Source organism: Oryza sativa, chromosome 9 (assembly GCF_034140825.1).
Source record: "Oryza sativa Japonica Group chromosome 9, ASM3414082v1".
In the NCBI taxonomy this organism is placed as follows: Eukaryota; Viridiplantae; Streptophyta; class Magnoliopsida; order Poales; family Poaceae; genus Oryza; species Oryza sativa.
Genome location: NC_089043.1, coordinates 18,158,933 through 18,172,978, shown reverse-complemented (window position 1 = coordinate 18,172,978; position 14,046 = coordinate 18,158,933). Strand labels below are relative to the sequence as shown.

At 41.8% G+C, this 14,046-nt stretch overlaps 2 protein-coding genes across 2 annotated transcripts; one reads left to right on the top strand and one right to left on the bottom strand.

Moving 5' to 3' along the window:
* Positions 1–7,099: 7,099 nt before the first annotated feature.
* On the top strand, positions 7,100–9,555 carry LOC112936388 (uncharacterized). The gene is made up of 8 exons (XM_026020237.2): positions 7,100–7,412; positions 7,738–7,914; positions 7,990–8,322; positions 8,404–8,601; positions 8,678–8,803; positions 8,887–9,017; positions 9,100–9,175; positions 9,256–9,555. The coding sequence occupies exons 1-8, from the start codon at positions 7,140–7,142 to the stop codon at positions 9,388–9,390; spliced, it is 1,449 nt and encodes a 482-aa protein (XP_025876022.2). The 5' UTR covers positions 7,100–7,139; the 3' UTR covers positions 9,391–9,555.
* A 1,994-nt stretch (positions 9,556–11,549) lies between these two features.
* On the bottom strand, positions 11,550–13,616 carry LOC107278266 (protein FAR1-RELATED SEQUENCE 5). The gene has a single exon (XM_015755696.1). The coding sequence runs from the start codon at positions 13,614–13,616 to the stop codon at positions 11,550–11,552; it is 2,067 nt and encodes a 688-aa protein (XP_015611182.1).
* Positions 13,617–14,046: the final 430 nt, after the last annotated feature.

Here is a 14,046-nt window from a genome sequence, read left to right as displayed (position 1 = left end):
TCATTGCGCCTCGCCCGCACGGTGGTGCATCTCCCCGTTCTCCCTCCTCGCTCCATCTCCTCCCCTTAGACTCGGGTAGTAGCATGAGTAGCCTCCCCGTAGCTAGCCGGCGCCGCCCCGACCGTTGCCGCCGCTCGCCATGTGCTCGCCGCCGTCGCCGCCCGAGCTCGGAAGCGCCTCTCGTCGCCGGCCTCCCTCGATGCGTTTCCTCCTAATCCAACGCTAGCATCGGATTCCCGTAGCCGCGTAGATGCTCTCGCCGCTGGGAATCGGCCCCTCGTGACCTCGTCGCCGTTTCCCCCTTCTCCCGCCGCCGGTTGCCGCCGCCGCGATTCGCCGCCGTCAAGCTCCCTCCGGCGAATCCAAGCCGTTGGCTCGTCTCCCCTCATCTCGTGCAACCACCCGGTGTGCTCGCTTTCGCCTGTATTGCCGTGGTTCGCTCCGCCGCTCGCCGCTGTTGTCCGCTGTCCGTTCCGCCCGGCGTCGTCGTCTACCTCCCGCCGGCCCGCGTGGCAGCCACGTAGGCGCCACGTCAGCGCCAGCTCGGCCAAGGCCGGGTCGAGTCGACCCCGGTCAGCCCCTCCCCGTGCGCGCGTTCCACCGCGAGCCGTGAGGCTGCGCGTGGGCCCGCCGCATCCGTTCCACCGCGAACCGCGCGCGTGCACCGCGTCCCTCCCCCGCCCGCGCGCGTGCGCCGCATGCTCGCTCCGCACGGTGAACCGTGTCACGGACAAGCGGGTCCCACCCGGGACCACGCGAGGTGAGCCCGGTCCACCGGCTCTCTCTCTCCTCCCCTCCCGCGCGCGCGTGCTTGGGCCACCTTGGGCCGGCCGGCCCATTTAGCTCGGCCGAGCCGCCCCTTTTCTCTCGGGCCGCGCCCTAGCCGCCCGAGGAAAAGTCTAATTTCCCTCCCCCTCTTCTTTTCTTTTTCAAAAAGGATTTAATTAAATCCTTTTCCTTTAGACCAAAAATCCAATAATCTTAGAAATTCAATATCTTCCCAACCGTAAATCCGTTTGACTCCGTTCAACTTCCAAAATTCCTCAAATCTCGAGATCTATCTAATGGCACGCTTAGAGGTCATTAATAGGGCTTTATTTTCGCCGTTTGTTGAGTTGTCCCGTTTCGCGTGTAGTTTCGGAGCCCGAAGACCCGCAGTGCGAGGATTTCGAGGATCAAGCCCAAGATCTCGAGCAAGGCAAGCCACCTTTGAACATCTTGAGCCTATATTTGAACTTAATTATGTTGCTTGAAAAATATTATGCATTGATAGGATCGCACTTAATCTGCTTGTCCCGTCTGCAAGGCAGATTGGCAGCCTACCTAATTTGTTGCATTTGATCCTTCCTTCGTTAATTGTTATACCATGTTCCCTTGTAACCACCCAGTTGCGCCTCGGAAATCGTGCACTCTGCACGAGTATCGACGGTCGCCTTCAAACTTAAAATATGATAAACATCTTGGGTAAAACTTGGGTTTTACAAAAGACTTGGAAAACCCGACACCTGGGTCGGTGCTTGCGAACTAAATGAATTTCCAAAACCGCGGACCGGGGAACGTACCGGGTGTACGGTTTTCCGCTCTTGCACTTAAGGACCGTTTCCTTGGATTTTCATCCGAACATAAGACAAGTACGACCACATGGGTGGAATGGGACACCCCTGGCTGAGTAACTAGCTTATCAGGGGAGCCTTGATGCCGAGAGACATGTGGATTCGCCGGGGTGGTGTCGGGGAGGACCCCTGGGCTTCCTGGCACAGTATGGTCTGGGACCTAACCTGTTGTTGGTCTGGGACCCCTCTCGTCGGCATATGGTAAACCTGTGTCGGCTTTCGAGATGCCTTGTCATGAAAGCTTGGAGGTCTCCCGATGTGGCTGATCCCCACGGGCTGGGTGATCCGGGTTAGTAATGTCGTGTGGGTAAAGTGTACCCCCTCTGCAGAGGTTAACAAACTATTCGAACAGCCGTGCACACGGTTATGGGCGGATGTGAGGTGATTCCTAGCGTAGTTTTGTTTGACTACTGCCTTGTGAAATTGCCGTTGTGAAAAAGGGGATCGATGTTTGAGAAATCTGCAGCTGATGGGATCAGCTAGGCCCGGGTGGCCGTTTGAAAGTTGTTGGCCCGGGTGGCCGTTTGAAAGTTGTTGGCCGGGTGCCAATCTTGATCAATTCAAAAGACTGATACATTGCACATACTCCGACCGGACGAGACGCACTGTCTCATCCGTGTCGTTTGAGAAGCACTCACTTAGTTGTTTTTAGAAAAGAGTTCAAATAAAATCAATTGCAAAAACAACAGCCCTTTCTTTGTAGCCTGCATTAAACACTTATTTCCCATGGCTTGCTGAGTACTCCCGTACTCACCCTTGCTCTATATAAATAATTCCCCCCCCCCCAGTTGCTGAAGAAGATGAAGCGGATCCTGCTGATGAGGAGTTCTTCCAGGAGCAAGCCGGCTACGATGAGTTTTAGGGTTTCGGCTTAGTTCCCAAGTCGCGCCTGTGTTGTTTGGTCCAAGTCCTGGCTTCCGCTTCCCTTTTGTAATGCAGTTGTGAGCTCGGGATCTGTCCGCAGCCCAACATGACTGTACCTCTACTCTATAATAAAGAGACCTCTGTTGCTGTGATAATCTGTCTTCCTGTGATACCAGCACTGTTTCCTGGGACTGGTATCGATTAACAGGTTAATTTGGAGCGTCGCGGGCTAGTTCCGGTCGGTACTAGTTCGGGGCGTGACATAGTACCATTGACATGAGCATATGTAAATATGAAATAGCATAGTACCTATCGTTTTCTTTGTCTGTGCTTGGGTTCTTATTATGTCCTTCTTTTTACCCCTTGTTTCGTAGATGAAGTCAGTCCAATTAGTTGGTTTGTATGTTCTTCCTTTAGGACCTGTAAGCCTCTTCCTGCTTTGATTGCTCTAGTTACTGTTGTCCTGTTAGGTAATAAAGTACACGTCAGTATTATGATAAGATGTAGTAATGTTAGCGAGAGAAATAAAATTTAGTTTACCTTCGTTTCACAAGTCATGTTTACATTTTGGTTTATATAGGACTCTTCGTTATGATTTGATACATGCTCCCTGGGATCATTTTGTTCTTGTTCAACATCCTGCAATAGTGTCAACCTTTTTTTAGCGGTGTATATACGTAAGTAATAATGATTAACAGTCTAGCATATGATGTTTACCTCAAACACATGCGTACTATCTTTTCGCTTTGGGCATTTTGAATCATTTTCCATGCAATCTAGTATCAATGATCGCATACGTGGCCAAAAATCCTTTGTGAAATCATTGAAATTATCTTGTAAAGTTTGGATGCTTTCTTGTAACCTTTCTTGTAAAGTGATGTCGGCTAATTGTTCAGTGGATGTTATAGAGTGTATCTGAATAGCACAAGTGAGAAAAGGATGTCAAACATATTTTGTTAAATAGAGTTCGTATTAAAACCCCATAATATATACCTCTTCAGAAGTGCCTTGAAAATCTTCATTGCTACGTGTTTCTGAGTCATTGTCGTGCGCTTTTTCATCGGGGATTTCATTGCAATGTATAGTTCCCCTAATATCGTCGACAACCTATTTTTAGTGAAAAAGGGGTATTAGAGATTTTACAGACAGTTGATATAATTAGTACATAGTATTAAAAATGAGATAGTTACCTTCCCTTGTCCAAAAAGGTAAGAAATTCGCTTTTTTTCTTTTTTTTCCCAGTACTGAATTAGTGGCCTTTGACGGCTAGAATGATATATTGTCGCAGCCAATTTATCTATTTGCACTTTTTCCCAATACCAAATCTGCAAGCATTTGAACATTAGATAATGAGTATTGCTATGAAAATATGTTCATGACAATTTTGTAAACATACTAAATTTTGAAACGAACCTGTAAGAGGCATACATTCCCCTCAATGTTTGTTGTCTTCTCTCTAAATTTTATTATGCCTTTCAGTAACTGATTCAGTGTTAGACTAGACCAGTTTAGTTCCCTCATTTTGTCAACGTCGTCGACGAGATTGAGATATTCTGAGCGCACATATCTTTGAGTTGTAGGACATATGAATGATCCAATTGAGAAAAGAATAAATCTTCGAATGAAGTGGTCATCGTAGCTCGAGGAGTTGATTATTGCTTCCCGTAATGCTTGTAAAGTAATTGTTGTTTGGCCTTCCTGTTTGTACAGGTTGAACAATTCTGGTTTATTGATTTTTGGTGCCTCAAATATGTCATCTCCTTTTGATGGCAGTCCAAGCAAACAATCAACATCATCGAGTGTCATCGTTACGAAGGTACCATTAATATTGAATGCTTTCTTCTCCTTGTCGTAGCTTCTTGCAATCTCATTACACAAGTTTCGGTCAATATGTATGTTGTCAATCTTTAGCAAGTTGCCAAGACCTGAACCCTCGATAGCTTCCTTTTGACGTGGACTTAGATGGAGTATTACCTCGTACATGGCATGTGGAGAGCAAACTAGAGTTCCCTGATTAACAGAAAAGATAATAAAAGTTTAGTCCTTGTGAAAATTTATACAAGTGCTCATATATACAGCAGCCATGAATCCTAATGGTGCACTGTATTGCACATCATAAGGTACTAATCCATATTAATTTTCTTAACATGAGAACCAATGTGATTGAAGTGAACACCTTATTACCATTTGGGGTCATATAAATCATAATGTACTATATTCTTACTGATGTGATAATTATGCAAGCATATATTTTTTTGTACTATATCTTTCTTAGTGGGGGTGGGCGTGGGGGTGGGGTGGGGGTTTGGCTCGACAGGGATTTCTGAACATATAGGATGAAGGTGTTAGTCAATATAAGAGTGCGTAATTGGAGACAAAGCAGTAATTGGTTCACGGGAAAATAAGGGTTAAGGTCGTAAATGCTTTTTGAGCTTTCATATGGTGTTTTCTTTTCTTGTGTCTGTGGAAGGAGCTTTCATTGGAAGGTATTAGCAATGAAAATGTATTTCATATTTATCTCTGCAAGATTAATAAAAGATTTTATATACTAAAGTACAGTTGCAAAATGGGTATAATCATAGTATACTTCTGTCCTGTTTTTGCAGTTCCCTCTAGTATGTATGTGTGGAACAATACGAAGAATGGTAGCTGAATCCAAGGATCCAGATCTCTCAAAGTTGGAGCTTGTACATGTACCAGGGGGAGCTTTAGCATTTCAACTTGCTGCCAAGTTCTGTTATGGGAGCTTTAGCATTTGTTTAATTCACTAAAAAATTGATTCTATATACGCTCTGTTAGGTGGGAAAATCAGCTATATGTTGGGTAACAAAAGTGTATGGTGCTGCAGTATGAGTTAAACCTGACCCCTTTAAACTGTTGCCTGTATTATCCCATGTAGCAGGCCCATATTTCTTGGGACATCTTGCCATGGTGTTTTCTCTGTGAGGCTGCTACGTCCTCTAAACATTTGATACAGAGACTAGCCAGAGCTCAAAAGAGGCACGCAGTTTCATCAGGAAAGAGACTATCTTCCTAAATAATCTAGTTATATCTGCTATACTTATCATAGCACCTCAGATCGGATGTATTTTTTGCTTGAGGAGTGTATGATTTCCAGCAGTGATGTATACAAGAGCTGAGAGTGAAAATTTCATGTAAAAAGACGTACCCGTTTTTTCTTCTGTTGGCTTGTGCCCGTCATCGCGGGAGCATATTGTTTTTGTTTGCTCCTCATGGGGGGCTCATAATTTGGCCTCATGTTGTAAAGAAACCGAGAACTGTATCATATATCGACATATATATTACACCTGGGATTAGCTTGTTATGAAAAAATAGAAGATCAATATGATACACAGTTATTAGCTATTGTAAATCCGCGGCTACGAGAAACATAAATTTCGGCAGGGAAAAATAACAGATAATTCGGTTTAAAAAAGAACAGATAATTCGGCATAAAAACATATGAGCAAAATTCTGCAGGAAAAAAAAACAGATAATTATGCATGAAAAAAATTCAGTTAGAGTACGGAAATTCTGTTATACTTCTACTACCTAATCTCAGCCGTGTTCGGTAGTATTAGTTTTAAAAACCTCGTGAGTTTAAAACGGAATAAAAAGATATCGTTAATATAACACAGGATAAGTTCCGACAATTTTTTATAGTTGTGAAAAATAATCTGTTCCGCTATATTATACGAGCGATCGACCGGAAATCCATGTTTTTAAAAAAAGCGACCCTCTGGACGGTGCGATTTAATTTTTTATTTGTCCAAAATTAATCCGTGCCGCTATAATATACGAGCTATCGACCAGAAATCCATGTTTTTAAAAAAGCGACCCTCCGGACGGTGCGACTTAATCCGTTCCGCTATATTATACGAGCTATCGACCGGAAATATTTGTTTTATTAAAAATCGACCGTCCCGGACGTAATAGTTATTTTGTCAGAATTAATCCGTTCCGCTATATTATACGAGCGATCGACCGAAAATATTTGTTTTATTAAAAATCGACCGTCCCGGACGTAATAGTTATTTTGTCCGAATTAATCTGTTCCGCTATATTATACGAGCGATCGACCGGAAATCCATGTTTTTAAAAAAGCGAACCGGTCCGGACGGTGCGACTTAATCTTTTATGTGTCCAAAATTATCAGTTGCGCTTTAATACACTAGCTATCGACCGGAAATCCATGTTTTTAAAAAAGCGAACCGGTACGGACGGTGCGACTTAATTTTTTATGTGTCCAAAATAATCTGTTGCGCTGTAGTATACTAGCTATCGACCGGAAATCCATGCTTTCTAAAAAATCGAACCGGTCCGGACGGTGCGATTTAATTTTTTATGTCTCCAAAATAATCCGTGCAGATATATTCTATGCGCGCTCGACCGGAAATCATTGTTTTCTAAAAATTCGACCGTCTCGGACGTTATAGTAGTTATTATGACCGAAATAATCCGTTGCGTTTTACAGCGTGCAGGTATATATATATCCACAGAAAACGGAACAACGAAAACATTGGAATGCTCAACTTGAGTTGTGCACGGTCACATGTTGATCCGGCCGGATGTAGCGGCAACAATACAAATAGATATAGATTCCAGGAAAATAGGTATTTGTTATTCTGCTTTTCTTGTTGTCTCGCCAGATTAGTTTCAATCATGAAACTTGCCGATCGCCAGCAGTCTCCGGTGACGATGTCGGCAGCGACGGACCCGACGGGGTCTCCGATCACGACGTCTGCAGCGACGCACCCGACGAGGTCTCCGATGACGACGTCGGCAGCGAACCATCCGACGGGGGATTCTTCAGCGGCACGGTCTAGGGCCAGTAAGACTTCGAAGGATGATAGCACTTGCACCGTTTCAGATGACCCCGTCGTTACGGGTGTTATCGATGCTTTCCGATCTCCACCGATTCTTCAAAAAACTGCGGTATTTTTGCTCACATTCCTGTTGTCATAGATATTTATTTTTAATAACTCTCATTGTGTACTCCAATTTTTTTTGGTACATAGTCCGCACATCTATATCCATTTTTTTAATCATAAACTTGTCAATTATATAACATTGCAAATCCATGTCTAGCACCTCTGTGTTGTATCCACCATATTAGCCGGAAGCTATAATGACGTAGTGACAATATGAAGCAAATGATTGTGATTGTTTTTTTAGTACGTGATTTTGTATACGGGAATAAATGAATGTTTGTTTTCTGGTTTTGTGCATGAATAATAAATTAATGTTTTTATTTGTTCAGGTCTCCGGATTGCAAACACAGATTTTGCTTTCACTGGGGGACCTTTCGAGCCAAATTTGTGAAACGCAAAAGATGTTGATAAAGATGGCCCATGATAACACTGAATTTCAGGAAAATATGAATGATAGAATGACAAACGTTGAACACATTCAACAGCTACAATTACAGCAAGTCACGGTACATTTTCTGAAGATTTATGTTTGTTTTTTCCACATGGCAAAATGCTTTGACACGTATCTTTCTTTTGTGCAGGATATAACGCATGGAGAACAACATTTTCCAAGGAAAAGATACATCGAGGTCGAGTATCCTAGCACTATAGGAAAGAGGGTTCGAGGAGTCAATGGTAGGGCCGTTGTAAGTAACAAGAAATTTGATTGTTACAAAAGATGCTTGGTAGACGGTAACGATGACTTCGATTTTGTTTGCACTACGGACGAAACACGCATTGCGTTGCGTATATTGTGTGCAAAGCCTACTGAGACGATCATCCATATTGTTGACGTCGTTTTGACGAAGGCCGATTTGGTATGTCTTGTACAGACTTATCCGTATGACAATTATGAAAAAAACATTAGCACAAAGGTACGCCTATGCACTATTTTTGCAAAAAGTAAAGCAAAATCATCTCTAAGTAATGCTTCATAAATTGTATTGCTGATGCAGATCATTAAGGCGTTTGTCAAGCATTTTGGACAAAGTAGATCAATTAAACGACATAAACATATGTACCATGCCTACTTAGAGACCCCGTCAGTTGTGTCAATGCTTATCAAGTATGGCTATTATGATGGTGTTGAGCTAGGAAACACTGATGAAAATATGTACAAATCCGCTGGAGTCAGCTATGTGAATAATGATATGGTAAAATCATACCTTACAAAATTGAATTCATTATATTATTTAACTATTTTGTAAATTGTATTGATTTGACATACAGATTTTCCTACCAATAAGAACTTCAATAGACCATTGGTACGTAGCGGTTCTGGACTGTACCAGAAAGGTGTGTGTCCTTGACTCAATGGACACGACTGAAGATGACTTGAAAGAACTTAAGTTTCTGGTACTTTTTCCCCATAAAGTGTTAGCATTATCAGTGCAACCAAGTTTGTAGAATATTAATTATCACATATTTATTTCATGTAGATGAAAGGCATCCGCAAATGTGTCCGACTTGTCCTCGATGATAAAATAGTAGAGAACCCTCTGTGGGACGATTACAATGTTCAAGCTTGGAAAATCAGGATTAGATATAACTTGAATAACAAAAAAGACAGGTTTGATATTTACAACCCTGAGAGTTGACTTTGTAAAAAAATTTATTTCGGAATAATTTTACATCTACTCGTACTCGTACAGGACATCCAGTGGGCTTTACTCAATCAAGTTCATGGAGTTATGGACAGGAGATTCGCTAAGCAAACAATTTTATCAGGTATATATGTTGTACAATTAGCACGGAAGCATTCCTATTTATTTCATTTAAAACTAATAATATTGTTGTCAATTACACAGGAAGACATAGACAGCTACAGGAGAAAACTTGCAGCAATCTTGTACATGTCTCCGTCAAACAAGCTTCGAAACAATATCTGTTCTACCTCAAACGGACATGGTACTGATGGAGGAACTAGGGCGGCAGATGTATGATTGAATAAGAGTTCTTTACGGTTTTGATAATTTCAGCTCAATGAAGACATATTGAACATGTCAGAAATTCATGGTGACTAATAATAACTGAGGCATTGTGTTCGATTAATTATTGTCATATACAGCTACAATTTTTTCCCTGAAATTAATTGCACTGTTTTGGCTTGGTGCTGTTCAAGACGAACTGTATTTACTGTACCGATGCCTTTTGATTATTTTCAGCAGTACAGTTTTCTATTTCCTACAACACATAGTTGGTATATCTATAGACAAAATTAACATGAACACCATATAACAGCTTAAACCATCACGTAGGCTAAATATAAATCACATAGTGCATATCATAATTCATCAATTAATTTAGCTTGTTTTCTTCACATCCTGTTCAAGAGGGTATAAGTCATTTAATGACATGCAAGTACGTAATATACATCGATACTTAGGAAGTGCAATATTTATACATGTCATTGTCAGACAATCATATCTCAACGATCCATTTTGAGATGCTGAAACCAACGCAACCAAACTGAAGTACTGAACATCGCATGAGCTGAACACGCAAACTTCTGATGAAGTCTGATGAAGTCATGAGCATGAACTCTAAAACACAGTTCAGTTGAACAGGCCGGCCACTGACAATCGCATCAGCTACTGACTTCGGAGATGCTGTGCAGCGATGGGCGCCATTGACGATGCCGGGAGTGTGTCGCCGAGCTGCTCCGTTGGCCGTCTATATCATGCTGCGCAAACCGCGATAGGATGGGCAGCAGAAGAGTAATCAGAATTCAGAACATGGCACTTTGTCAAAATTTAATAAAGTTTAGGAGACTTTGCAATCAAATCAAATTAAAGATAAACCTAAATTATGAAGGCTAAGGTGTTCAATACTGGAATGTCAAGCTAATGAGATTAGATCTTGCCAAATTACATGCTATTCATGACAGGGAAATGTAGATGGCTAGAAGATGAATAATGGTCTTTTGCAGGAACTGAAAATCCCTTTCTTGTCGCAACAAGACATTTGATGTTTATTATTATCACCCATAAACTGTTTCAAGAATTGTCGGTGATTTTTTTAAAATTTAATTCGTCTGAAGTTTTGGAACTGACAACTAGGTTCGAGGCCTTAGTGGAGCACTTCACTTTTCTGAGGCATTCATAGTTCATACAACATGTGGACACTCTGATCATGTAATCTTGGATATTTAGGAACATGACAGTACTATTACTTCAATCTGAAAAGTTGATGTGACAGAAAAAATAAATAAAACCAAGATGTTGACACACCATAAAGTAAGCCTATAAATCCAAACTTATCACTGCTCACAAGTTTGTATGATTGCAAAGCCTTACTACTGCCATAGGCTCACATTGGAGGAAGTAGTTAGCAGATCGTTCTATAATCATCACAGGAAAAAGGTTTCCTGACCAAACTAGTAGTGATTAAAAAGCTTCCCAAGTCCAGCAGCCATATGCAGTTGTATTGTACCTTATAACTTACAAGATCTGATTAAAAACTGCTGCAATGTTTCTGCACATATGGAAACGCACGCCTAACTTTCAGAAGAGATTTTACCTGATGCACACAGCAAAATGATCTGTTCCCATGCATGCAGTCTTGATGGCTATAGAAAAGGAGTCTGTTCTTCACCTATTGCTAAGATTGGAGCCACTGAACTGGTAGAAATAGGAAACAGTCAGCAAACGAAATTGAAATGGATTCAGAGGAGGGTGTAACTAGAAGAATACCCCCCCCCCCTCCCCAAACAAAAAAAGTTTTCAGTATTAATGGCACAAGTAATCTTGTGTTCTTGCCATGATCTGTCTCCTGATTACAAGTCTCTTGTCTGAACCTGAATTATTACCCCAGACTATGTTCAACTAAGACTATGTAAAAGTATATCCTTCCCAATAAAGAAATTCTCCATATATCATTTTAAAACTATTTCGAATTTCCATTCCATGGAATTCAACCAGGAACAGTAACATTTGATTGAACAATAACTGTCTAATAAAGTTTAGTTCACAGCATTTCTAATCCAAAAGCATTCACCAGCGGAAACACTTAATATGCACATCTTGAGAAAAGATTAAACTAATCCAAAACAAAAACAATGCCAATAATACAAAATATACAAAGTTTGTGAGACACAATTACCTTATTGGTTATTTGTGTGCAATGTCTCACGGAATGGCCTTCGTCTCTTCGATGGAGCTCCTTTTGCCCTAATCTCTTCAGGACCAAGTACTCTCTTCTCTAATGGCTGGTTACTAGACAAAAAGTGAGTTGACATAGGACCAAAATCTCCGGCCACGATGTTCTCATCGGATGACGATCCTTTATCCAAAATCCCCTTTAAGAAATCCATCGCCTTTTCTGTCTGCTCAGGGTTCCTAGCGGCCTCGAAGAAAGCATCACTACCTAGATTTCGGAGGCTACGGTACCGAACCATGTGTTCAGACCACACATTAGGATCGGCATTCCTGTCTGACCTAAATGCCGCCTTTGCTCCCATTGTCCACCTATCCACGACACAACAACGAGGGATGGTGTCAAAACCAAGGAACTTGACTACAACAAAAATGTGTGAGCAAGGGATGTCTTCGCACTCCATCTTCTGACAGTGACATTCCACACCTTCCAAAGCCTGGCCTTTAAAAGAAACCCTCACTTCATCCCACACCTCATTATCGTCCTTCAAACCAACAACATACAATGACGAACCATCTTGATTAGTCCCACTGATGACTTCAAGTCCTGCAATTAGCCGTATCTGTGCACGGACTTTCTTGAATACGACTGCGGTGTATATACGGGCAGCGTCTTTCTCCAATGGGTCGGCGTCTATTCTACAAAAAGGGACCGAATTGGTAGACTTAGCGTCCAACTGAGCCTCCTTCTTACGCAGGCCTTGTATGCACAACTTAACATGTTTGACTAAGCACATTAGTGACATGTTTCTCTTTAGAAGGGTGTGAAGCTTTGAGTTCAGTGACTCACTACGTTGGTTGCTGCGCATACCCAACAAGTATTTCCCATCTGTATAGGCAGCTGCCCACTTCTCCCTTAGTCGGTACATCAGAGCGATCCATTGTCCATTTCCCGTGCCTCCATTCTCCTTAAAATCAGCCCAACGTCTCTCGAACTCCTCCTCATCCATACTCTCATAAATTAATTTTCTTAGCTCGTCGAGTTTTGGCTTACGAAGGTGACGACTCATATTCTCCTCTATATGCCAAGTACACAATCTATGGTAAGCACCCGGCATTACCTTACTGATAGCCTTCGCCATTGCTAGGTCGCCATCGGTAATTAATGATTTTGGATGCACTTGACGCATTGCCTCCAAAAAAGTCTCAAGGAGCCAACAGTAAGAGTTGACAGACTCATTTGATAGAATTCCGCACCCAAAAATTGTTGTACTTTTGTGGTGGTTAACTCCTATGAAAGGAATGAAAGGAAGATTGTACTTGTTTACACGGTAAGTGCTATCGAAAATAACAACACCACCAAAAGCAGCATAGTCTAAACGTGATTCAGCATCTGCCCAAAACACATTCCTAAGACGCCCTTCCTCATCCGTGGTGTATTTGAAGAAAAATTCTGCATCTTCTTCTTGCTTCCTTGTTAGATATTTCAACACATCTTCAGCATCATGACCCTTGATATTCTTCATCTCGTACCGCGTAAAGAAATTATAAAGGTCCTTCATCACAAAACCAACCTCGTCTAACTCATCGTGGTTATTCTCCATAACCTCCATGACTTGAAAGGGCCTAAGGCCACTCATGCGAAGCTCGACCGCTTGGGCTTTCTTAGAATCACTCATCACACGATGAACTCCTAAAAAAGCAACATGGTCTGGATTTGCAAGTTCGTGCGTATGTTGGTTATCAAACTCCTTAACAAACCACACCCCCTTCTCCTCGTTCCGCTCAATCTCAAGCTTAGCTAAGCAACCGCAGCGGGTCAGTGCCCGTGGCTCCCTTATCCGCTCTGTCCTCTCAAAGTGCTTCAACTCCCTGTACCCTTCACATGAGCATACGAATTGCCTCCATATAATCTCACCGTCCTTCCGTTTAAGGTTGTTTTTCCTCACACTGAAACCCTTCCCCTTTGCATAGTCTAAATAGAATTTGTAACCTTCCTCCTCACTTGAAAAAACCACAGTACCCATCATTTTATACTCTTCCTGATCCTCTAGGCTCACATAGCTCGAAGTCATTATGTCAGACCTCACCTACGGAAAAGTACAAAAAAAAACAAACAGATCAAGCACCCAAATATAAGCTTACGTCCTTTATACCTCATAAGTATATATAAAAAAAAGAACAACCATCAACTGCATAAATACATTGCCACTCTAAACTATTGAGCAATTACTACAGTTCCCCCACAATGGCTGCAAATTTTGTATGTACGATAAATTGTTATACTAAAATACATTTTCTGAAAATGGTTGTTCAGAGATAATTTTTCTGTTTTCATTTCAGCTGTACAGTCAAATTTTGTGTTGCACATCATCCAGTAGTTTCAGAACTCTGTTTCTTTTTTCAGCACCACTGGAGAATATATGCATTTGTGTATTTCACAATGACTTCGGTTACATGCTCCTCTCTGATAATTCTACCATTGTCGAAACCCTTAAAAAAGGA